At 33.2% G+C, this 27707-nt stretch overlaps 1 protein-coding gene across 1 annotated transcript in view; it reads right to left on the bottom strand.

The window, feature by feature from the left end:
* LOC118189277 (uncharacterized) overlaps positions 1 to 27707 on the bottom strand; it is a 78849-nt gene that overhangs the window by 13936 nt on the left and 37206 nt on the right. The window contains exons 2-3 of the mRNA XM_035359855.2: positions 10368 to 10494; positions 2289 to 2437 (exon numbers count right to left, since the gene is read on the bottom strand). Coding sequence (XP_035215746.1) covers positions 2289 to 2437; positions 10368 to 10494 — 276 coding nt within the window. The remainder of the gene's footprint in view (positions 1 to 2288; positions 2438 to 10367; positions 10495 to 27707) is intronic.

The following is a 27707-nucleotide window of genomic DNA, read 5'->3' as shown; positions in this document are numbered from 1 at the left end:
AGCCATATGGTAGGTTTCACCTGCTAGGTGGGCTGGGGGCCAGTGCTTAGAACTAACAAATCAACAGGAGTGGCACAATGTCGTCTTTTCAAACGAATCTTAGTGCTGTGTGCTGAATTCTGATGGCCTGTATGGAGGCTCCGAGAAGAACGCACTTCGCCCTGCTTGCATTCGATGTTGCCATAAAATCCTGCACCTGGTGAGATGGTTTGGGAAGCCTTTGGGTACACGACACGCACATCTGTAATTCGAATCGATGGTAATTGAAACGCAGATTGGTACATTTCTGACATCTTACGTCTAGTGGTTGTGTGCTATCGTCTAGGCCTGCCAAACGCCATCTTTCTTCAAGATAATGCAAGACCACATGTTGCACATCGTGTTCCGACCTTCATTCGATTGCTGCCTTGGCCTGCACGGTTTTCAGATCTGTCACCCCTTGAAACCATCTGGTAATGGGTTGCTGAGAGACTGGCTAGCCACCCCTCACCAGCTAATACGGTCAATGAAGTCTGGTATAGATTTGAAGCAGCATGGAATGAATTCCCCGTTTCTGTCATCCAAGTCCAGTTCGACTCCCTGCATTAGGGTCGTTTTAGCTGCCAGGGCTGGCAGATGTTTTGTATAATTTTGCACCCCTGTAAACCCCCAGACTGCGTACAAATTTCATCATTTTGTCTTCATTGTGTTAAACCTCTTATACACGATTTCTTATATTAATATCGGTGAGGAATAACCTTAACCTCTAATTTACTTTTAGCTTTAGAATCTTTAAGTCTAAATGCGCACACACACACACATATATATATATATATATATCTTCGAAAGAAACCACTCTTGTGCAGTAAAATTTGATGTATACTATTTTAAGAATCAGGGAGAAATTCATGTAAAAATAAAATTTGAGCTTCAAAAACTTAATGGTAAGGGATGTCTAATAACTCAGAGTTATCGCTGTTTCACTTAATACGTAATCCCTCGTCAAACTTAATTATCTATATTATTAAATCATGCAAACAATATTAAATATTTGTGTTGAGAAATCACTTGTGATGAACCTAAAACATGGTAGTGCTAGGGTGATATTGTTAAAGTCATAATGCAATAATGCCACTGAGGATGGCAGCAGTTCTTATATGGCATGTGAGCTTACACCTACACACATACATCAATCAGCTCTGTAATTGGATATATCACAATCATGAAAATGTACATTCCTCACAATACATCTCCAACCATTGTGCAATTCAAGGAAGTCTTGCGAATCATTCTTGTATTATCTCCAGGTCCATCTTCTATTAATAGCTAATATTTCTTAATAATGTGCTGTTTGTGCTGTGTTCTGTAAACGGAAGGCTTCACTGCTCGCTTAAATGAACATAATATTGTTGTTGCTTATGAAAAAAAAATGTGATAGTCATTTTCACGATGCGTGTGTTAATTTTAGATCTAATTTTCTGCTGAAGTATTATCACTATAGCCAGAGTAGTTACCGTAAATTACGACAAGTGTATCTTTGCTGTCATAACAATGTTTAACAAATAAAGGCAACAATCAGGCTTCGTCAAAACACTATGCATGCTGAAAACTATAGTCTGTTATTTTAAAATAGGGAATTAAGGTCGTAGCGACCGTCACATCATTTAAGATCGTAACATGCGAGATTAGCACATCATAAAGAGAATTAGGGGATTATAATGCATTAGATTATTAGCTGATTAGAATTTTTTCCGCAGTAGTTATTAATCATGACTTGGACGAAGAAATGTCCTCGAAGTGTCTATTCTAAAATACCTGACTAGAGTATCATGCACTTCTATTTTTATATGTGTTCATTACTATATGGCATTAGCCTTATGCAGTTTCTCCCTTTTGCATCGGCTTTTGACCCTGTCTGTTATTTAAAAACAGTTCTGTATTTTGAAAAGTGAATATACTCTACCTGATTGCTTTTCCAAGCACTCGTATTCGGCGTGCAATTCAGAATGTATTAAATAGACAAAAATTATTTCAAAAAAGTCTTCATATCACCAAAGAATAGTTTGTACTTATTTAAATCCTAAATCTTATTTTAGATAAAAGTGATGGATGTAATATGTGTATCAATAATGATTTAGATATACATATAATATACGTAGATAATTGGATTTAAGTATCATACATATGTACAAGTATTTGCAGGTATAGGTTGGAACAAGTGCACCTGTACATCCATCTACCCATATTAAGTGTGGCTGGACGTTATAAGTACTTACATATAAATTTAACTAAAATGCTTCTTAACTTACCTTCGTATAAAAGGGAATTTTCATTACAAATCTCACTAATGACATTTTGCATTTTGACAAATGTTTCTGCCGAAGGAAGTGCAGTTCCTTCTAATGATCCACAATTTTCTTTGTATTCTTTTAGACAATTTATATACACAACAGCTGATCTATTGAGAATCAAAAATAATTAATTTCATTACGATAATATAATATAATAAAACATGGTAGTGCTAGGGTAATATTGTTAAAGTCATAATGCAATAATGCCACTGAGGATGGCAGCAGTTCTTATATGGCATGTGAGCTTACACCTACACACATACATCAATCAGCTCTGTAATTGGATATATCACAATCATGAAAATGTACATTCCTCACAATACATCTCCAACCATTGTGCAATTCAAGGAAGTCTTGCGAATCATTCTTCAGAATTCATTCATCAGAGATATTCATCAGAATATCTTTGATGCATCTGATCATCTGATGAGATAGATCTGATGCATCTGATGCATCTGATGAGAGAGATTCATCAGAATATCTCTGATCTCTTGCGAATTCATTCATCAGAGATAATACTAATTTATATGTAAGCATAAAGCCATTAAATTTCGCAATTTTACAAAGAAGATTTAGTATCATACTATCTTAAATTCTAGTGCAACATTTCATTTGCTGTATTGCCTTGAACACTCAAGTTAATTTTTAGTTTTTAATACCAAATTCAGATAGTTTTTCATACTTCCAAACCCACATGCTACAGTAGTACTCCGATGAAAATACTTTTATTAGTTAGCCGGATGAAAAAAATAGTCATAGATCATATATTTATTTTCTGAGTATTTCTAATAATTCAAGCTATATACATTTCTTGTATTATTTAAATTTAATCTGAAAGGAATCAAGGAGGTGACCTTGTTCCTTCGCTTGTTTCCCCCTACCCATTAAAAGAACGCATTGGAATGAATTTCCCGGATGAAAAAAGCCGATATTAATCTTACAAAAGTATTGAACTAAATTAAAGTTGCTGGACCATTGAAAAATTAAAGTAATACAAGACAGGAAAGCAGAATTATAGAATAAATTCATCTGTTATATAAGAAAAAAGAAAGATATAATTTTCAATCTTTTCAATCAAATAATAGTAAAATGAGAACTTATCTTGATTCTAGAAAGCAACGAAAAAAAAATAAAAATAGAATTATAATTAAAATACAAGAAAATAAACTAGCTTTTCTACTGGGTAAAATGAATAAGTGAAATTGAAAAAATATATGAGGGTAATGTTTTATTTTTATTTTCTTGTATTTTTGTCCTCTCTATTTCGTGTACCATACAAAGGCGATTTAATATCACACGCGTCCTTTTCTCAACAGTAATTTATTGTTTTTACTCCTGCAGTGAATTAATTCAAACATGCACCGATGTTTTTCGAGATCAAGTCAGTAAAGGCAAAAATACGATTTGAAAACAATTAAATTGAGATTAAAAGAGAATATTTTTACTATATTCGCCGCTGTTCCAAGGATAGTGGCTCATTTTGAGCCTACTGTCTCGGGTGGCGTTTTGGCTGTAAACCAAAATGTGGATGAACATTATTGATCGCATTTCTTTTTATGTTAGCTATTTTTCTGCATTGTATCTAATAAATTAAAATCCCTGTGCTAAATTACTTTGTCTTTAAGCTAAGTTAGACCGGGTGATAATTTTATAATTTTAACTGCAGATTTATAGCCTACTTTATATTTTAATATATCATTCCACTTAAATAATGTTATATTGGCTTAATAGCTTAATTTCTGTTTGTAATAATTGATTTATACTTAAAAGCAATCACCAAATATACAAATATCCTTAAATAGCTTACGGCCATTAGTTTCGTGAATTTGGATGGATTGCAAAGATTGTCGAATCATACATTTGTAAAATACAGAAAATTTAAATAAAAATTTTGCACATAATATACTGCAACCCAAGATAACTTTTTGTTCCCAAATATAGTGCATCCTTAAGGCATTTTAAATTAATTAACAAATTATTAAAATTTAAGTCTTAACTACAACTTCTTCTTTCCGTATTTCTCACCAGAATGCAAATTAGGTTCGTGTGGGCTTAGCTGAAGGTTTTGAACTTTTGAGTTAGAGTTTCTGGCAACCGAGTCTTACTGTTATTTACTCTTGCCAGCTCTTCTTAAAATTGTACTTTATCGTCTTGCTAGCTAATGCTTTAAAATACTAGCCGGTTGTTATCTGAGCCAACTTAAATACTCTATTTTATGTGTAGTCTAAAACCACATAATTTATAATATACAATTGAATTCAGCTTTGCTTATGTTAATTTAAACACCCACAAGTAGAGGGATTTCATCTGTAACCCAAGTTGTGCCCTTTCTATTCAATTTAAGACTAAATAAAAGTGTTATTTTAACCTTCTTCGGTTATTCGTTACTTGTTCCAGACTGAACGATAACTCGCTATAAGTCTAAAAGCTTTCAGTTACAATAGAAACCTACACGTGCTAACACAATGAACTTTCTACCAAGCCAGAAGTTAAAGTTCTAAGTAAATTTATAAAATATTTCATTCAATAGCTCATTAGCAATCGGGAGATTGGTTTAAGGAATCTATTTATGCATATGTAAAACGCATGGTTAATTATGATTACGTAAAACATTTTAAAAATTTGGAACAAAGAAACTACATTGGCCATAATAAATTTTAGAATAAAATTAGTTCACACCTTCTTTTCAGTATCGTTACGTGGTTTCATTTGCGTTGTTTACTTATAATGAATTTTGTAAAATGCGCATTAAAGTGAGATGACAGTTTGTAAATTTAAAACAGCAGTTTACAGCAACATTTTACTTCCTAAACATATTTTTGCTAAGATAGTGCTTATTTTTCGCAACATTAATTTAAAATGATCACATGAATGTTTAAAATTATCATTAGGCCAAAGACTATGATCAGAATAAAGATATATATTTATCGTAGATATTACATGAAACATGTGATTGCAGCAAATGTTAGAAGGAAGATGTTAAAACGGGAGTGCCTATAAAAAATTATTTTTACGTAGAAATACAGTATACTGCGTTGTGTTGATGCAATACCTAAAACTAAAGAATGATGAGAATTATCTTTCTTAACCAACAGCTAGAAAACAGAATACTAGCTGTACCTTCTCTTTGCACTGCATAGTGCCAGTTAGAGAAATAATTACGTTTCACATGCGATTTTGTATTTTCTAGTAGCTACTTAAAATTAGTCATTATGGGCATGTAAACGGATGCCAAAAAGAAAACACAATTACCATCAGCACCTTAAAATTCCTTGAAAGCTACTCAATATAGACTCGAAACACTGAATATTATACAGTCATGTCCCTATCTTGATTCATCAGTATAAATACTAATATCATCAAATCGTGAATAAGTAAATATAACTGAAGAGATGATTTTGTAATAACCTCACCGATTAATTTTCACACACATAAAATTTTTTTTAGCTTAAAAGAGGACTGGATCCCGTACATCGGTGCATGGCGAAAGAAATGCAAATCACGTGCTGGTTGTGTAGGGTTTCCCTTAATTCAATTAACCAATTATTCAAATTTTCTTATCTTTTCTGAACTCGTAGCTTAACTTCGCATTTTCTCGCCAGGAGGCAAATTTATTAAGAGAGTATTTGAACGTGTGAATCCTGGAGTTTAGGTAGTTGAGTCAACCTAGTCAGCCTTAACTTAAAGTGTTAGTCCAGCACTACTCTTTAGCTTTGAATTTACTGAGTAACGATTCTTAAGTTCCACCATAAGTTGTCAGAGTTATTGTATGCCGAAGTATGTGCCTTTTTGTTCAGAGTTTGAATAATAATATAGGGTTATTTTTATCCTTCTTCTGCGCTGGTATCATTTACGCCTGTGAGAGGAGTCGCCAGGTTCCTTAGTAAGATCTAGTAGAGTTTATGTTACCAAAGAAAACACGATCCTACAGTTGCTTAACACATCAGTTCTCATCGAAATAATGCTTCTTTACTGCGAGATAAAGATACTCGAAACTAATTACTCCAGTCGTTTCTTGAAAGCACTTACTACTACATTTTCTATGAAAATTAAAAGCTTGAAAACATCTTGATACAATCAAACACAGGTAGCGAAAGGAAGTGCTAGCGAGGCCTTCTCTACGAGAGGAGAAACTAGTTAATTGTGAATTTTAGAATCTGTTTTCTCTCCGGTAAATAAGAAATAAACACGTTATGGTACTTACGTATTAACATCACCATTTGCTCAAAATTTGGAGGTTTTTTACAAATGAAAAGGTAAAAATTAGTTATCGGGTGCAAGCTGGTGTTTTCCGAACCTTTCTTCTTTTTAAAAGATTCCTAAACTATTGATACTTATCGTAAATCGGTAAACATTACCAACATATGAAAAGAAAACATACTTTTGCAATTTAAAATGCAAATTTCAATTATTAAATAAAGATTACGTAAAACATTAAAAATAAAACACTTTCATTTTTTTTCAAATCTTTCCGTAATGTTTTCGCGCTTCTCTTCTCCCGAAATACACAGAGATCTGCTTTCGTTTAAAAAAAAATCAGAAAACTGCGAAAACTCTTCTTGCAATCCCCGGCTATAGGGACTATCGAGAGGAAGGGCATTTCCTAGTTGTTTCCTTTATAAAATATTTAGCAGAATTCTGTATTGTCGCAGAAACTTTACGCCAGTTTCTTCCATTGCTGCCGAATTCGACATGCTCACATTTTAAAACTAGGGGGGAGGAACTATCATTATGTGTTTATAACAACCATTAAAAGTTGCACTACAGCAAAAAAGAACGCGTATGAAAATGGCGGCGTTGCTTGATTGAAGGATTGTTATGAGCATGGTGGCCGGAAGAATGGTTATGAGAACGGTTGGCAGAGTTGACACATCCTAAAATTTGGTGACCACTTTAGTAGCTAATACGTAAGTACCCATGCCACGTCTTCGAAAGTTTAAAACTGGAAATCACTTGAAGTGTAGAATGCTTTCACTTCAAGAGTACTACATTTCCGTAAGATTTTGACTTGACCAACTTTAGTCTCTGTACAGTATAGTTATGCACTATGTGACCACAAATTCGAAATTCTGTCCAATACCGCGATGTGTAGACCACATATCTTTTTGAACACGGAAATGACACTTTCACTATTGTTGATTTTGTCACCACACGTTTATAATTAATCACTGTATTCTTACGATTTTTGCCGCGTTCATGAATTGCCACCATTTAGCAGTATATTTTCACAATTTGGCACATTTATGATTTGGAGTTACATATTTAAAATTTAGCACGATATTTTGACTATTTGTCGCATTCATGGTTTGGCACGGTTATGAAACCTACTAAATATGTGATTCAAAACGTAAAATTTAATTAATATATATGGTTTATATTTAACATTCGGTGTGTCGCCCACCAGCGACTGAGCAATAAAGTCGTTGAACAGTAGTATTTCGGTCAGGGGTTCGAATTCCGACGAAAGGGTTAGCGGTATAAGCGTTTTGGTGATTTCTCCATGTGTAACTTGTATACTAGCTAGTTTTCCTTAGAACATTCTCCACGAATGTATCCCAAGCAGATCCTCCTCCTCGTATGTTTTGTTGCTGCTAAATAAACTTAAACCTAAAGACATGGTATGTCACTAAAAGCGTTATTTAATATATGTTGACATATTTTAAATTAGAGTACATTATTACAAAAATACCCCTACATAAAATGACTGTCGTACATATAATGCATTACTCTGTTATTAATGATATCGTTAAATCTTCTGTTTGTAAAAATGTTATAAAACGGTTTTTGTGGGAGTGGAAGAGGAAACGTTTCTACGAGAAATTTCCAAATGAGCTTCCAAGCCTCGCTACATGATCCCCATTCCATTCCATTCCATTGACGGAAGACGCGAGCAAGAATGCACAGCATTAACGTGCCCCTAATCCCAAGTGGGGAGTATATTAAATGGGGAGTATAAAGAATAGGTAGGTAGGTATGGCGCGGCCCATCCTCCTGGCAAACCCAAGTTCGCATTATGGCTTTTCTTGAACGGCCACAAAGGAAAAACGTATAGGAGAACACAACATGGATAAGCATTCATTTTCTCTATCCACCTTCATGGCATAACGGCACGATTCGTGAGGTCCTGGTTTGAGTCCCGGCGACGGTATTGCATATTTTTCACATGTCCTGCTTCAAAAAAGAACCCTATGACTAATACCTAACGCAACGTAACCTAATGACTCTACGCAGCGCACAGTGTAAAAATGTTATAATAATAGATTTTCGTATGTACAAAATTTGGAGGCCAAACACACAAACCACACTCCAAAAGCATTTATCACAATTGGATTGCTAAGAATTAGGGAACGTTTATTGCGTAACTGAATCTTTAAACCTTATAAACATAGGCTAACTAATGATAGAAAAAGCAACCGATCAGAATAGAAATACAAATTATAGAATGCAGGTGCTTTTGTTATTCAAGGAGTCAAATTACTTCAATGAAAACAAACTTACATGTTTGAATAAATTATACATTTAATAAATAGTCAGATAAACGTACGTACAAAAAAGTTGACTCATTAAAAAAACATATGTCAAGTGTTTCAGGCTGTAATTTTTAATACAAAAGCATAACAGTACTTTTTTAACCTCATAAACTGCATTTTTCTCTTTATATATTTTCATAACGAAAATTATTTTATAATATAATCAATATGTTGATAAAGAAATTTTACGCAACCTTCATTTTATTCGTTTAGTTCTTTATAACATTTGTTACGAGTTATGCTCTCTTTCTATTCTATTATAATGAATATTCCGAACAGGAAGAAATTGACAATTTACTATTAAAAAAGGCACAGTAAATACAGCAAGCTTATACAGCAAAGTAAATAGCTGTAAATAACTCACCTAGAGCTTGAATAGAGCTCCTTAGCGCACGTGAAATACAGTTAATGCTCAAAATCACTCATAAATTCTAAATCGCAGTCTAACAAACCTCTAAATCTCCCATCTGATTCGCAATTGAATTCCCTAGCTCTCGAGCTGATATTTATATACTGAAGTAGGTACTCTGGAAGTATATGGAAGAATTGGGCGTAGGACTTTAAAAACATATTTTCCCAAATTTCTAAAAATTCGCTAAATGTCGCCAACTTGGGGACAAAATTTGTCGTTAAGGCACATGAAAGACGAATATGTTCGTATCTTGAACTCTACTTAGGCTATTTTTATGCACACTTCAAAGTTCAGAATTTAGATCAACACTAAGAAATAAAAAATTAAGAATTCTCTGCAATAAATTCGATACAATAAATAAACACTTAAATACAAAACATGTGGACAAGAATTCTATTAAACACCCAATAAATCTTAAAATTATTTTTCTAAAAGCAATAAATAAATAAAAAAAGAATTAAGTAAAAAAATAAACAACAATACAACATTACGCATAAACAAAAGTACAAAAACAAAAGTTTTAATTATCCACAAATGTTCACAATATTTACAAAATACTATTTAAAATATTTACAAAAATAAATAAATAATTATTATCAAATTTTAAAATAAAAATCAATAAAAAGAAGTATGTAAGTCAATGCACAAACTATAGCATAACATATGTACAATAGAATAAAAGGTATTTAAATATTCGCAAATATTTGCAATCGATTGAAATTGATGAGCCATTGTGAAACCACTGGAGAACAGATAAAACTTTTAGATATTTCGTGTGATGAATTAATATATGGCTGAAAAGGACAACTGACCGACTGTTAGGTAAAATGAAAGAATAAAACCATGAAAAGGCGCAGCAAATTTCTAAATCCTAGAAAGAAACAAGCATAATAGTTACCCATAAGGAAGACAAATTAGAGAAGATAAATTTTGGAGCTTTCGTGATAATCGATCCTGCTGCCATAGCCGTTAACTAATTCTTGAAGCGTTATTTTTTTCAATCAATCGATTATTAGTTTTAATTATAAGAAGCAACTTCTACATTTTTAATGCTTAAAATAACGACTGACGCAGAAATAAAAAGAAAATACATACGGACACATTTCCTTAATTTCCCTTTCAGTTGGAAATCTTTCTAGGAATAAAAATCTGAGAAGGGAATCATCTCCTTGGCATAATATTATCGGATTTTCCAAGCAGATATCTCGTTCAGCCTTAATACCTGTATCAAAAAGTAATAAGACTTTAAAATAAAAGTTGAGGTATTAAAAAAGGAAGCTAAAAAAAACAAAAGCAACACTGAGTGAAGCCTCCTGTGTTCTTAAAGGAATGATTAGCAAATTATAAAAATTATGTACTCATATTTGAATTAGTGTAACAACATTTTTCAGATATTCACATGCAACTAAATTATCAGTGTAGATACTTGTAGTAGGATGAAATTATAGTTTACCGGTAAAAAATATTAAAACTTCTCTTCAATTTAGCCTAGATTCCTTTTCTTAGCAGCCTTAAACTTTGCAATGTTGAACTTATACACTTTCCTTAAGATTACTCTTGAAAGTATTTTTGGAAATGATGTACTATTATTTTTAGTTCTTATATGCGCCACTAAAACTTTATTTTTAAGTATGAATGGGAATTCAAATTATTAAAGACACATTGTAGAAACATCAGGTATTTTTTGGAATCAGGAAAGATGAAAAATTAGCAAAGCCTTCGCCGAGAATCGAACCACGTACCTCTGGCATACCGGCCCAGCGTATAGAACCACTACACTATGAAGGCACGCTAGGAAGTTGGAAGAAATACCTTACAATATAAATGAAAATGATTCCATTAATTATTTTAATAACTTAATAGATTTTAATTCCATTCAATTTAAATTCCTGTCAATTTTTCAAAACAAAAGCAGAAATTGTCCTTCAGAGGGCCGTTTTTGTGAATCATTAATCATAAATTACATTACACATGTCGCCCCAACATGGCAAAAATTGTCATCACGTTTATTAAGGATCTCTGCCTCGCCTCCGTAAGAAACGTAGAAGAATTTCTTTCGTGGTACTCTACATGTTATTCAGAATCTTAAACTTCAAAATTTCCTAACAAGGTTCACTTTTTTAGCATTAATTATTAACTGTAAGACTGAAAATTTTTGTGACGGTTTACGATTCGATTATCGTATCCTAATAAGCCATTAAATACGTAATTAAAAACAATAGACCACATACTACATCACTTATTTGGTTTGATTTATTTAATAATTGATTGCAAATGAGGAATATTTGCCGAAGAGGAAGGATGCCTCCTTCGAGGACCTTCTAAAAGAAAATATCTCTTGGTCTTTTTAAGTCTTTTTAAGAGAAAATAGCTGGTATCCACCTTACGCATGAAGAAACACAAAAATGTCCCTGCAGCCAGCCCATTCGACAGGACTTTACCGCTCGGACACACCCTGGTGGACAAAGCTCCATTGTTATCACGTTTTTATATAATATTGCACTCAATGAATATAACACATAAAATGTCTGCTATAAGAATAATAAAATAGTACTGCAAAAAAAGAGTTATGCTATGTTCGTCATAGTATATCTGTAAACCAAGACAATTAACTACCAGGCAAGTAATATATGGCATTAGAATTATACTTTATTCATTGCAGTAATATATCTACCTATATACCCTTAAGAAATGAAATAAGATTTAAGATGTTAAGACGTTTATTGCTTTTAAATTGCTTAGTTTACTAAGCAATTACGTATTGATTAAACTAGCGGAAGATAAATTAAAACCCTTATGTTTTTCAAAAACAATAACACTTGCCAAGATGAATGCATGGTACATGGTATGTCAGCGGCAGTGTAACGTAATGTAACATAACTTTATCTACAAATCCACTCATTTTTAAATGATCATGTTAAAGATATTTCTGTCATTAATGAATTCCATCTTTCTTGATACATTTATTTGTTTGTCTTAGTTAAATATAATTACGCTACAATAATTATAATATTTAATAAAAAATACAATAGTGTTCAAAATAAAAGCATATAAATTTGAACGTGGCTGTAGGAATTAAAAAACATAAAATAAAAACTGACTGTAGGAACTGAAAAACTAACCACTATGACTGGAATATTTACTATAAACTGGTCAGTTTCTCTTTCCGTATACAAATAAGCTGGAATCATCCGCAACTTCTCCTTCAATCATGAATCAAATGGTACAGTCAGGTAGGTGTCTCTTTCCGCTTCTACTTATCCACCCACCTACCTTAAGCATGAATATTTACAAGGTTCGCGGTGCTCTGCCACGATCAGCATTAAATTGCGTAGTAGATTGCATCTGACATGCGAGCCGCTAGAGTAAGACCGAATTAAGCTTGCGGCTGATCATTTAACTTATTAAATTATTCACTGCAGAACTGAGGGGAAAAGAAACAAAGACGGCAAGTATAAAAATGATAGTAGTCGGATTCATTTCTTTCATGTAGCTCCATTCAAAATATTCGGAAATATTTTAAGTTAAAATTTGTTTATTACCTTAGCTTTCGCTTTGAAATACTTTTTATAACTACTTTTGAATATCTGGGAGAATTATTAGCTATTTGCATCAATAACAGTAACTTATATTTTGGTACTATAAAGCGTTATTATTGTAGCAAAAATTCTAGAATTCTGTTTAAAAATTAAATATAGGCACCATAAAAAAATTAATATACATAAGGTGGTAGTGAGGGCGGAGCTGAGTGGCTAAGACTGCAGATTATTGGTAGTTCAAACTGGGTTCGAAGCCAAGCAAATGGACTGTCTGGCTGTTTTCTTGTTTTTCCCTTTGTGTAACCTGAACACCAGTCAGTTCCCCTCAGGAAGCTCTCCGAGAAGGCATATATTCCCCTTCTTATTTTTTGGAGACATTCAGATAATCTAATTTAATAAATTCTTTTAATCTCCCTATGCTTTCCTTACTTGCCGTTTTGTGTCTTCTGTTAAACATGAGTCATGAGTACAAACCAGAATATAAGCAGAATATTCCGTCAGATTCACATGCCTTCTTCAAGAATTCGTCAAAGACTTGATGACAGAAAACGATGACTTCCAATACTTTACAAAGCTTTACCAAAATAGAAATCGATGAGATATTTAATACTCCTTCCCTACGAGAAGAAACTAATTGGCAAAACAAACTATCGTCGCCCATGAACAACCGAGCGGCGAAGTCGCAGAACATCTAGCTTTAGGTCTCACGAACGAACGGGCTGACTGCAATGGAGTTTTCATGGTTTTTTCCCACCACTGCATGGGAGTTTTCTGAGTACTATATTCCAGAGTAGAAGAAGCCAGGTTCCATTAAAAAGACTTCTGGGAAAGCACCTGTTCCCTTTTTAAAATATTCTTGTATATGCGCCCATATTCCGAAAAAAAAAAGTGTCATCACATAGACATTGAAAAATAAAAGGAAAAAAGAATATTTTCATGAGTTTTTTTTTTTTTTTTTTTTTTTCCCGTAGCATTATAAAGTCATATATCTAATAACTAAATCACATCTGACGAATTAACATTTTATATACCTAATGTGTTTCCACACTGAAACAAATAAATCACATGAAGGCGAAGATGCATAATGGATTTTCAAATTACGTTGGCCATTTGGTTCAATGATATTTCACTAAACAAACTTTTCATCCTTCTTGTATCATAACATGACTAAAAATGTTGTTGCAGGCCTTGAGTAAACATTTTGAAATCCATAGCCAAAATATTAACTATCAAAGTAAGTTTCCACATCAGATAATTAAAGAGAACCAAATACTTAAATTAAGCTATACATTCTACAAAGATCTCGAACTTCCATATCAAAAATCTTTACAGCAGAAATGTCAATTCCCCGTCATTTCTAAAAATGGTAACCATCTGTTTCTAATCCAGAGTTTTGAGATTATTTCATGAGAATATGCCTCAAAAACAACTGTCAGACTTAAAGCTCTAAACAACTCTAAGCAAACTCTGGTAATCTTGAAATCGCAATGAAGATTAAAAAAAAATCATGCTAATGCTCTAGCAAAAAATGGGCTTTGTTTCATGTCGTAACAGTTTTTATATTTCAGAAATCTATATTTTCATATAGATTTCAAATGCCGCATGCAAAATAATCCATTTCTCTGTTTTTCTAAAGAGTTATACATTTTCTCGTATATTATGAATATATCTGCAATTTATTAAATTGATGTGACTTTTCTGTATTACATAAATTTTATATAAATTCCTACTAGTATTCAGGAACAGAGGTTTCCTTTTTCTCTGACCCCTGAAACGGTAAATTCGTGAACAGACAACTTTATTTAGAAATCTGTTATTCGGTATCTCAAATACTATACACTGATTTAAGACAGGAGTTTTTTGTTCATATGATTGTTATCTGTCATGTGACTTAAATAAAAAAAAAAGGTACTTCGAAGCATTGGAAACGATATGCCTTTTTTACGAGAACGAATGTTTTTCAAATTATTGAGTGAACTGCTTTTGGCATTCTTTGTAACTTAGGAAAAAATATCGTAGTAAAAATTTGGTTTACTGTAAGTCAACATAAGCTACATTCAGTGTTTATAGTTAATTGGTACCAAAAAGAAAATTTACTTTTAGCGATAAACTGCTCGTTTGTAACGCTATTTTATATGTCATCATTTTAATTTTTCATAGTCAATTATATCTATCATGACAACTTCTCTCGTCCACACGAATAGACAGCATACACTAGAAAATGAATTAGGTTAATTGGAAGCAGAAAAGATGAAAAATATGCAACCGCCTTCGCCGGGAATCGAAACATGGACCTCTGGAATATCGGCCCAGCGTGCTACCGTTACACCACAAAGGCAGGCTAGGGAAGTGGGAGAAATACCTTATAAATTAATGATCATTACAATGCTATAGGTCACTAAGAAAATAGAATTCTTCTAAAAATAATAAATTGTATTAAAAATTCGATACCAAAATCCATTTTCATTCAATGATGCTTTTAGAAATATTTTTAATACAATTGTAATCTTGTATTAAAAATATTTCTAAAAGCATCATTGAATGAAAATGGATTTTGGTATCGAATTTTTAATACAATTTATTATTTTTAGAAGAATTCTATTTTCTTAGTGACCTATAGCATTGTAATGATCATTAATTCCGCACCAATTCCGCATAGGCCTCGTTTACAGCAGGTTAAGAATAAACTTGTATGTTAAGGACAGGGATCTGTACTTATGTGCCTTAAAACTGAGAAATAAATTATTAACTTTGTTGCAAATGGGTATTATATCATTAAACTGTAGGGTTTATATTGTAACTGAAAGCTGAAGTCCTTCAGACCTTACTAGACAGACAGCGAGTTATCGCTATGTTACAACTCACAAAACAACTCACAAAATACCCCAAAAGACTGAAATAATCCTTTTTTATATAATGTTAATGTAATAGAATAGGCACAACTTGAACTAAGACAAAACTTCCAACACTTGTGCATATTTAACTTAAACAATTACATTCAAGAATTGATAACATAGTCCAAAACTGCACATTAACTAGAATAAACTGGCTCAGATATTTTACCAGCGCGAATTTAAAACATCGGCTAGATAGAATTTTAAAGCCGGAACATAATTTTTATGCAGAGTTAACGAAAATACTAATAACAAAAAACGGTTGCCTCAATTTCTAATCGAAAACCCTTAGCTTAAATACATACAAAGCTAATTTGCATTCTGTTGAAGGATGCGGGAAGGAAAAGTTATGATAAAGACTTAAATCATAATAACTTTTTAATTAACATATGCTTTATAAAGCTTGTACCTCTTGGAAAGCATACATAGTTACGACCTATGTGAAAGTTAGGGTGACGACTTATCGCTGAAACTAGAAGATCAATACAGCAGGGAAAGGGTGAAAAAAAATTTTTTATTGAACTCAGTTATTTAAAGACCACACGGATTTACGTACTTGCAATTTCACCAGCATTTGTGGTGAGGATCTTAAAGATAATGTAACAAACTAAAGTGAAAGGTAAACTAGTAGTTAAAGACTACACAAATTAATTTAAACCAGCAAAAGGTGACTCAAGAACCTTCACCGGCGTGGTATTAACTTCGATAACAAGAATGCGAAGCCGAGATTTAAAATTCCAGAGCAGTTGGTAGAAGCAATAACGCGTGCAATTAATAGCGAAAACAGTGAATTAACCTTTTCGTTTCTTCATTTTAAATACACTGCTGGCCACCTTGAAGGAAGCATGAAAATAACATAAAATTTACAACATGCATTAGCGGAGATGAGATATGCAAATGATTAGAATTTCAGCGCACCTGTGGCGCCACTTCAAAGCGCTATTTAAGGCTTGGAGTTTTCGACAATTTCAAGTTCGGCAGTTGTGTTTTTCTTGTTGTTTTTTTCAAAAAAAAAAACGATCACTTATGCCTCGTAGTAAACAGCAATCATCATGTGATCAAGTATCCGATTTTCACAGAAGAAGGTTAGTGGCCTACCGAGAGTGTGAATTATCTTTCAGGGAAATCGCTAGTCGTTGGACATGTTTGTTCGGTTTCGTCCAACGAACAACTGTAATAAGGATATGCGACAGTTGGATGCAGGAGGGTACGACGGACCGATATGTTCGATCGCATCCACCTCAGTGCAGCACTTCACGTAATGACAGGAACATTGTGCGCATGGCAATGACGAATCGCTCCATCACATCACGTCACGTACCATAGCACAGCACATTCGGTCTGTACCACATCATCCAGTGTCTGCGCGTACCATTCGAAACCGTTTACAGCAGACTGGTCTGTCCGCAAAACGTCCATTGCTTCGTCTATCCTTGACGCAGAACCACAGACGTTTCCGCCGCCAATGGTGCGATGAAAGAAGGATGTGGACGGCAGAATGGAATGACATTGTCTTTACTGACACGCTTTTGTCTGCAACCACAATGGTCGGATTCGAGTCTGGAGACACCTTCACTCTAAATCTCTCAGAGTGGGATTTGCAGAGTGACAGCAGCTTTTGCTCCATTTCGCGTTAAACAACGCAGGTTTACTCTCTTGGTAACAGAATATGTTTCGCCACCTGCAATTATCACAACGGAGAAGGGAGTGAGTTGTGAGACATAAGGCCCCCCTGTTGAGTCCCCGAACATGTTTCTGAAGCTCGCCATTTCAAGCGAGGATAGTCGTAACAATGGATGCACCACCTCTGCCAAAAGTAAATTCGCTAACATATGACCGTACCGTAACATATATGCAGTTATTTCTTAATATAAATAGTTTAAGCATTATAAATTATAGTCTTATAGTTAGATTTATGTGTAAATAATTGGAGGATTTAATAAGTAGTTTTACTTTTCACGTTTTTTAAGGTATCTGCAAATTTGCTTTAGAGTGTAATGCTGTAACGTAGTTTTATTTATTACATACTGCTAACACAATAAAATCTATATGCATGGATGGTACTTTTTGTAAACACTTCTTAAAATTTTTTTTTATTTTTGTACAATTTACACAACACTATCGATTTTAACTATTTAAATTCAGTTTTGCATGCATTTTTAATTCAAATAGGCGGAACAGAGGTAAAGAAATTCATACTACAGTTTTGATTTTTTATAACATAAATGAGCAAATCGTTTGGTAGAACTGCAGGATGTGAGCAAGAAATAAAAATCGTATACTTTACTGAATTCTCTGGTGAAGTCGTATCGTTTTCAACTTATAGTACATTTTAATAGATTTTTTTTTTTAATTTTTAGATTCATCCATATTATTTAACTTTAAAATTTACTTTATTCTTTGCATATGAGACTTGGAATTAGAATTAGCATATACAAAAATAAGTTTAGTCTAAAAATATATGTAAACATTTATTCACCTGTAATGATTAGGGTACAGGAATTTGTATGCATATAACTTTTCAAAAGTAAAAAGCGTTATAAGCTAAACTGAAGATTTTAAGCTTTATTCATAATTTGGCATTGTTCTGTTTCCATATCAGCATCTAAATCTATAAACACCGATACAGAAACAGATACTGGTGAAGCCGTAACTAACTAAATATCAACCTCTAAATAAACTCTCTATAGTTATAGCTTATAGCTTAGCTATAACAGCTAGCTAATTTCAACATTTTTCGTGATCGTACAAGTGAAATTATTTGCATTGAGTTGTGTAAATGCATCCGGGACCGTACCGTGAGAGGATCGGATAAACTAGAGGTAAAATTCAATATACGTATAAGTAAACACATAAATAGATATAAAGAAAACATAAGAGATAGGTTCCAGATTAAAATACAATTTATTCAAATTCCTCAACAATTAAAATTAAATTTCACATTCTAGGTAATGAATACTCAATACCTTACTTTAGTTACACATGTGAACTCTTCAATTTATGTCATTTACACATTCAAATTAAGGATTTACAAATTTCATTTTCTTTTCAATTAACTTAATGAAATTAGTCTCAGAATTCACTTTATGACCCATTTAATTTAACTTTAACCAGAACTACTGCAGTGCCTCCTATGATGTTGAAAAAAAAAAACACATTCTCTGAAATTCAACATCTATACTAGTCTAATTACACAAAAACAAACTATATTTTTACAGGAACACCGACCGAAATATTGAAGAACGATTTTTGCATCTTTTTTCAGTAACACATCCGCACGCTCAACATCGAAGAAAAATTGCCACTGGAAAAAGAACTAAAGAAGAGCCTTCAAAATTCGCTGACCGGCTGTCGAGGATAGAATCTGACACTGACGTGGGGAACTTGGCCGATAAAGGTTAGGAATTAACAAAACGCTGGAGCAAACTTCCCTATTTTTAAGATACTTGAGAAAATCCTCAATTTTTCCGGATGTTAAAATCATAGTTCCATCTTCTTTTTCGTTTTATGTCGAAAGCACCCGAGAACATCTTGGCAGCTCCCCGCCTTTGCTACTCACGGCAAGGCAGCACCAGCGAAACTATGCGAACAAAACGTCGCGCAAATTAAAACCAACTTCTCACCTGACGACGAACACCCAAGTATTTTTAGATATTTCAGAAAACTCGCCCACTCTTCAATCTCTCCTCTTAGCCAAAATGCGGCCGGGGAGCATATTTTCCGCTCGCCCCCCCCGGAAGCACATCTCAGGACGAATTACATCTCCTCCTTTCTAACGCTCAACCCAAGAGCAAGTTCGAAGTCAAAAAGATGATTCAAACTCGAATTTTCTTCGTCTCCTTCACAAATACGGGCTCCCACAATGGCTTCATTTATCGCCCCCTTAATTTGGACAAAATTCTACGTTTCAACCCCTAAATGACAGAAATAAAGGTGATCACACATGCTCGCCCCTCTTCACTTAGCCAACGACCGTACCCCGATCGCCAATACCAGATGACTTATAACAAAGGTCAAGTGGCAACCTCTGACACCTCCTGTCACGTACTTCCTGTCCTAAAGGTCAATTGCACAAAAGAAATTTCTTCTAAAACATTCTAAATGACGAAACAACCCGCGAAAATCATGACTTAGCAAAATCGCCTTCCTTCCCAGCTTCTTTCACAATGATTCAAAGCTTGGACAAAAATTGCAAATAAAAGGAAAATAAATAATATTCTTAGAAGCATCTGTTTTTCCCCAAAATTAAAGCATTAAAATAATAATTCAGAATTAAATAAAATTAAGATTTTCTTAAATCAAAAAAAAAAAAAATAATAATAATTCACCTGGAATTTTTAAAACGCGATCAAATAATTATGTACACAACAGCGTAATAGGTTAATTAATTTTAATGTAATAAGAAAGAGAAACATTTCTTTCTCAACATTTTATGCAATATAGGAAGTTAAGAACAATAGCATGAGAGTATTTTATGGTTACTTATTTTCTTAATCTCATACATTGCAAATAAAGCTGAATAATTTTCATGTAAGAGAAAGTAAAGTCACATTATTTTCTTATTTCAATGTATATTAAAATTTATTATTCGATTTTTATGCATATTATGCTCAAGTAGACAAACTACCAGTAACATCAATTCCTAAAGTGTACTAAAATATTCACTTATAAGTAACATTTTAGGAAGTTAAATCTAATTAGCCACTCGTATTTTGGTTGCAATCGGCCGCAACAAACGTATATAAATATAGTTATATATATATCCACTTTGTTACCCGGCTCAGTGATCTCAGTTTCTTTACTCTTATATCTTTGTAAATTGTACATTTTTTGCTTTAAAAAATGATTAAATTATGTTGTTCTTGTCTTCCGGTTAAAGTTTTTATGCCTTTAGTAAATCTGTGTCCAATATTTTTAGAATTATCAGCAATTTTAAAGTTGTTTGTGTGCCACTAAGCCTTTTTTAATGGCGGCCATTGATGTTTACATTTGAAACAGGAGACTAGTGGATTTGTTGCCAATCTAGAGAAACTTAGCTTCGCAACAACAAAGACAACGCCTTCATTTATTATTTAAATCATGCTTAATGCTTTCTGGAATTTTTTCGAGGAAATAATCGTTTAAGATTTACTTCGTAATTTTTAATATAGATATTTTGAGTTTTTATGTATTTTTGCCTTCTCGTGAAGTGAGAACTGAATTAATTAAATAAGAATTACTCAATCATCTGTGAAAAACTGTTTCGTTTTTGTTTTGTATGCTTAATTTCTTTTATACAACATTCTAGCTTTATTATAGTATTTGAATAGGACATGTGGCAACGATTAGATTATTTTATTCTTTAAATGATATAAATTTTGCGCATTATGAGTTATAATATAAACGAAATATATAAGTTAACTGTTATATAATTATTGGATTATATATCATTTAACTTAGTTTCCGTTATAAAATTATTATATAAGTTAACTGTTGTATAATTATTAATACTGTTAAGTGAACCTAGCGCCAGATTGTCGCTATGGTAAACAATTACTAGAGTGAATTTTAAAGAATGCATTTATTCTATTGTGGTTTATGCGCTGTCGGCGAAGTAGATTTAATTCAATCCAATAAGTTTAAATGAAATGCAAGAAAAATGCGTATAATTTAATATTCCAATTTAATACTCCAATACAAGGAAGTCATGTGGTGTACACATCAGATTTTTTTTTTACTTACTACTCATAGATAAAGGCAAAACCCATGTTTCTGTAAAATAAAATATATTCTATGTATTCAAAGTAATTTCATATCAGAAGTACTGTGAGATAGTGTAGCATGACACCGAATTTCCAATATTTTAATGTGGATGTAATTTTTCTAAATATACATTTCGTTAGATTTGGAAAGAAACACTATGTGTCCAAACAATGAAGATATGATTTATCTTTCAACTGTGCTTTTCATTTCAGTGTTGGTCCACTTTGATTCATAATCTTCTTCATCAGCAGTAAATGTTTTTGTAAATACATAGGTAGCAGATCTAAACAGATGTATATGTCAGATATTTAAAATCACAATAGCATGTTAAAAAGTAGTGTAAAACATTTTTTCAAGAAATAATATTAACCAGAAATCTAAAACTTTACCTCAGCCGTAAACTTTACAAACAGCAAATACCAATTTTCAGTTTGCAAATAAAATAATTGTAGTAAAATAAGTATATAAAAATCGCACCATCAAGGAATGAGTAGAGTATTATAACTCCTTGTAATGTGTGTGGTTTCATCCGAATAATCAGGCTATACCTCGCTATCGAGAAGAGCGAACGAAGAAAGGGTCACTCCTTTTTGTGTGTGAGAAGGAACCGCTTTTTACTAGAGCAAAATGTCGCTCCTTTGAGGTTGGTGCCATTTTGGCATTAGAGGGAGGTGGGATATCACTCCTTTGGAGTCGGATACTACTCTTTCGAATTTGGAGAGAGGATGCTGAACAGCTGCTTTATGCACCGCCACACTGGTCCTGCACCGGGTACTATGGTATGGGACGGTATTGGATATCACTCTCGCACTCCTCTAATACGCATTGCCGGTACTTTAAACAGCCGACGCTACATGTCCGACGTGTTGGAGCCAGTTGTCCTTCCTTGTCTTCAAGGCTTGCCCACAGCCATATTTCAACAGGATAATACTCGACAACACGTGGCACGCATTGTCCAAGGGTTCTTCGTCAACCGCCAGATTGAATTGCTTCCCTGGCCGGATCGCTTTCCGGATCTTCCCCCGATGGAAAACATGTGGTCCATGGTTGCTGAACGATTGACCCAGATTACATCCCAAGCTGCCACACCAGATCAACTTTGGCAACGTGTGGAGGCTGCTTGGTCTGCTGTACCCCAAGAACACATCCAAAGTCTCTTTGAATCAATGCCGAGCAGCGGTGATCTCCAACAATGGCGGCTACTCTGGCTACTGACTCTGGATGGAACCACACTTGACAGAAGTCTATAAATTTAATCATTTGATACTTGGTCAACATATCTACTAAATAAATTTTGTTGTGATATCTCTTGTCTTTCTTGATATTGCAGTTTGGGCGGCCAGCAGTGTATAATCACGTTAACCCTAACTCATTTACATCCTGCGAGAAAACGCGAGGGAAATCAGATAGGATAGAAAAGGCTGAAATAACCATTAGTAACAATAATAATCCTCACAAGTTACGAAAATGGTATTCACTATATTTCTTCATTTATTCCAGATTATTGTATGATAAAACGCTTGTCTGTAATTGATTAAAATCATTCGTTTTATGTTTGAAAGAAGAAATAAAAAGCATAAAAATTGGGAGCATTTTTAAGTATTGAATTCGACTATATTTATCAGAAAAAATTATGTCAGAAACGTCTGTCCAGAAAACATTCTGTCTGAGCGGACATTTAAAAAAATTATATTTCAAACATTAATTAAACGGCTGGGAATCTTCATATATTTATTATTACGCATAATATAAATCAACGATTTGAATTTAGATATGATTGTGAATTAAATCCAAACTCTCTGACTTGCAAGTGAATTATTTAAAACTAAATTTTTTCAAAGAGAAGTTAGGAAAACTAAACTTTGCTTAAATATCCTTCTTTCCATCTATTTCTATTCCTTCTATTTTAAACCCAGAAATAAATCTTCTTCCTATCTTAATTTCTTAAAGACTCAAGAACTCTCAAATATGAAAGTGAATGGCAAAAAATATTGACTCATCGGGAAAAAAAATATTGACTTTTATCTAAACAATAATTGATATTCAATATCGATTCTGTCACCATGACGAAAATATTTGCTTTTAATTCGTGATATTTTTATTCAGTCTTAACGTACAAGAAGTTTTACAAAATACAAATCTTGACAAAAACGTTTTTAAGCAAATATAGGAAAATTTACATACATTCACATAGTTAGAAATATCATTTTTTCCAAGCATTTATTTTTAGTTTGACGCATTGAGTGCGATTGGGTTGTAATTTTCATTTCACTTTTACTCCTGCAAAAATTATTTAATCATTTGTTTCTACCATACCATACATATATTTATAGAACAGAGTTTCATTTAATTATAGAAGGAAGAAGAAGAAACAAAATTTCAGTTTAAAGATTTCTAAAGATATACGTGGTATAATTACACATTTTTAGAACGACTCCGGGCCTTTTAATTAATGTTTGAAATGCAAAGAATAGTGTTTTTTTTAAATGTCCGGTCTGACAGAATTTTTTCTGATTTTTATGACTGAACGGCTTTTTGTAAAGTTTTCAGGATTACTGATTTCCATTACTTTCCAGAGCCTCAATCGTGGTGGATATCCGCTTAGAAAGAGTCCTTTTTGAGCGACCTCTTTTTGAGATAACAGTTCATAGGTGAAATCAGGACAAGAGACTTAGCACGAATACATGGAAAACGTACATATGCAGTACTCTTATCATCATCCTTTGTTCAAGGAAAATGCAGTGGTATTTTTCCAAGTAGTACCGTGTTGCTTTGTCTTTGTGAAGTTTCATTCTTGGAAAGTCACTAGAATAAGAAATGGAATTTCGTCCACAAAATAGACCCTTTTTTTTTCAGTCATTTAGGTAAATCCATGCTTCATCAACGGTCATATAATGCATTTAAATTTATCTCCTGCTAAATATTTTTAATACTAGGTTGTACTAGGTGTAATACCACTCATATAATGACATTTGCGAGTTTCTCATAGAAGAACAGGACATCGAAGATGTGAAATCTTAAAACATCACCAAAGTCATTAATTAAATTTCGAGTCATGTTTGCAGAATACTATAAGACTTGAGGAATGAAAAGTGTTTAACTATTTTTAGCAAAGTAGTTCACAGGCAGGAAAATAAGCTGTTATATGCAGAAGGGGAAGCAGGACTTATTGAAGAAAAATATAGCGCCGAAACGGTGGGCGACGAAACGTTACCAGATATGTCTTGTAACCTTCTTTCATACGTGAGAGCATAACACTAAAGAGGAAAGAGAGCCAACGAAATGTCCAACTAAATTACAGTGTTTTTAGCCAAATTCCGTTGCCACAATCGAAACGGAATTTGTAATGAAAATGTGAGAGCTTGCCTTCAAAATGTCCTTAAATCAACAGCTTATTTTAATGAATCATTTTAAAAGAATAAAAGTAGCAGACTATATTTATCATTTCAAATACGAGTAATAAGCTATTTGCCGACTTTTTAACCTATTTTTTTTAATTCTTTATCAAAATCGTTCAAAAAGTGTGCAAACAACCTTTGTATTCTTCGTATGTTGTAATTTGCGTATTCTAAAAGCTAAAATTAATTGATTAAAAATTCAATTTTTTGCGTAGCTTTTATTTGCGCTGAAATTTAACTCTTACGAAACAAATATATAATCTAGCGGAAAAGTTTAAAACAATTTAAATTTTTTGTTTAAGCATAGGTGTAATTACGGTTTATCACTTTCTTATTAGAAGTCTTGCGACTAGTGTTCCCGCTTTTTCACAGAAGTGGAAGAAGTCTTCATTCGAAATATTGTTCCTATGAGCTGCCACGACCTCTAGCACGTTATCACCTGACCAAAAATTATGTCTTTTGAAATAGTCTTTGAAAAATTATGTCTTTTGAAATGGTCTGGGAATGCATGAAATTCGTGCACAGCTAAGTTAGGCTGTATATTATTTGGAGAAAAATTGTCATATTTTTTTCCGCCAATACGTGATTTTACCTCTTAGAATAGTGACAGAACGATGACAGCGTACAAATCTTTCTCAAATGTTTGAGTGCCTATATACCAGTATTTGCATGCTGTTTATGTCCAACGTTCTGCCTTCTGCCCCTTGAAAATTTGGGTTGAAGACAAAACAACTCAAGCTGTTCCCAACGTTTTGCTAAATTGCATTTGTGACACAAAAAGTGATGTGTAATTTATTAAAATACAGCATCTTACGTAAATTCGGTTTCAGTTAACGGAATTCAAATTGCATGCCTTAAAATGTTACATCCTAGTTACTTCCTAGGTTAAGACAATATTAGTTCAATTATTTACAAGGCTAATATTAAAATGAAGACTAAGGACCCGGTTTTTATTTTAATTCAGCTTTTAACATGAATACGAATGATTATGTAACTATAAATGCATAAGGCATTTGCTTCCTCTTTATCCCGTACCTTCGCCGTGTAATTGGAAATCAAGTCAGTGTAATAATCGGAAGATCTGCAGTTGAAATCCCGGAGACAGCCTTGCAGGATTTCTCACGCTTCCTTTTGAAAACCTAAGATCTCTATAAATAGTAAATTCTAATAGCAGAACGCTTTTTACGGCTAGGAGAATATTTTTAAAGAGTTTATCAAACAGCATGTGGAATGGCACCAGGTTTAAGGACGCTATATTCATTTTTGCTTTGGTATGCTCTTCCCGTTGCTTTTGATATAAAACGATTACACTTTTCTTGTGTATTATTATTTTTTAACAAGTCCTCTTTAAATCAATTACTTAAAATGAAATGAATTTCACCTTTATTGAAACATCTAAAAGCAAACAACTCGCAAATCTCTCGGTATCGTCATTTTCGCTTTAATGAAAATTCTGAAGTGACAGCGGGAAGAAATATAAATGTGAAACAAGGATTCATGGTGGATAAAACGGAAAATGAAAAGTTTGAAAGTTACAGAACATATCTGTAAGTATTTTAGAAATATTTTAAAAGTATTTATCCTTCTTCACACATTAATACTTATATCATATAAACAGTGTTAAAAATCTATATTTGTTCAGTCCAGTAGCTTAAAATTTGTAAGGCAAATTAATAATCCAAGTCGTAGTTCCAAGTTATTGAAGGATAATCAAGAAGATGTGGTTTTGTGCGCAGCTGCACTTAAACTATTCAAACTGCTCTTACACATCCAGCAATGAATATTTCTTCAGCTCAAACGACCCTGCTTTTTCATTTGTGGGCAAGTGCCACTAAACCGGTCTGGAGAAGGTCGTAAACAAATTACAGTTGCTTCTTCCCAAGCTCGAAATCTGACAATAACTGCCCGACGTAACAGTAAGTCTACAGTTCAGCAATTAGGTTAAGAGCTTGCAGCCTCCACTAAAGCAGTTGTTGCTCAGCAAACTGCGTAAAGAAGACTTAATGGAGAAAGCCTTTATGCCAGAAAGCCAAGGGTACATATTTCACAGCAATGGTTCCATGCTCTCTTTACTGAGAGTCGACGTTTAGTTTAACATCTGTTTCTAAACTTGTTTACGTCTGTAGAGTGTCAACAATAGGAAATGTTCCCACGAACATTATGGAATTTCACTATTTTGGTAATGCAGGTATGATAATAAGGGGAGGCATAACGATTGATGGACGTACAACCCTACATGATGTTAATAGGATCGGTGACCGGCCAGAGATATCGGTTTGAGGTCATTTTAAATGTTATGTAAGACTTTTCAGTGGGATCTCACTTTTTATTTATGGACAATAATATTCCTCCACATCCAGCAAACGTCTTTAACGAATTCTTTGGAAGTGAAGGCAATGAGAGAATATCGTTGTTAGCAAAATGGACTTACGGAACTAACTTTTAAGTACAGTTTTAAAGAAATATCCTGAACACGTTAAGTGTCCGAAAGACTGCATTGCCAGAGGGGTGGAACTTAATTCTTCAAACTACGATTAACAACGTTATAACCAGCATGAAACCTTGTTGTGATATGAGTGTACGAGTCAGGAAAGATCATATTCCATATCAAATTCATAAACCTTAGATTCTTTGATTTATTTTCTCTCTTTCTTTTTCTGAACTCTCCTAGTAACATATTATAAACATTTTTGTTTTCTGCAATAGTTTTATATCATATGCAGTTATTTTCAGTAGTTTTCCTTACGTTTATGTTACATGATTTTATGTATCATTCCACACAAATTCCTAAAATTATTATTCACAGTTTGTGAGAAATCCGTGATTTCATGCATGTATAGGTAAAAGTGTATTTGATTTCTG

Source organism: Stegodyphus dumicola, chromosome 10 (genome assembly GCF_044657685.1).
Source record: "Stegodyphus dumicola isolate Sdum_Otavi_A_Nest chromosome 10, ASM4465768v1".
NCBI lineage: Eukaryota > Metazoa > Arthropoda > Arachnida > Araneae > Eresidae > Stegodyphus > Stegodyphus dumicola.
The sequence above is the reverse complement of the archived record's forward strand: the minus strand, read 5'-3'. Positions and strand labels throughout refer to the sequence as shown.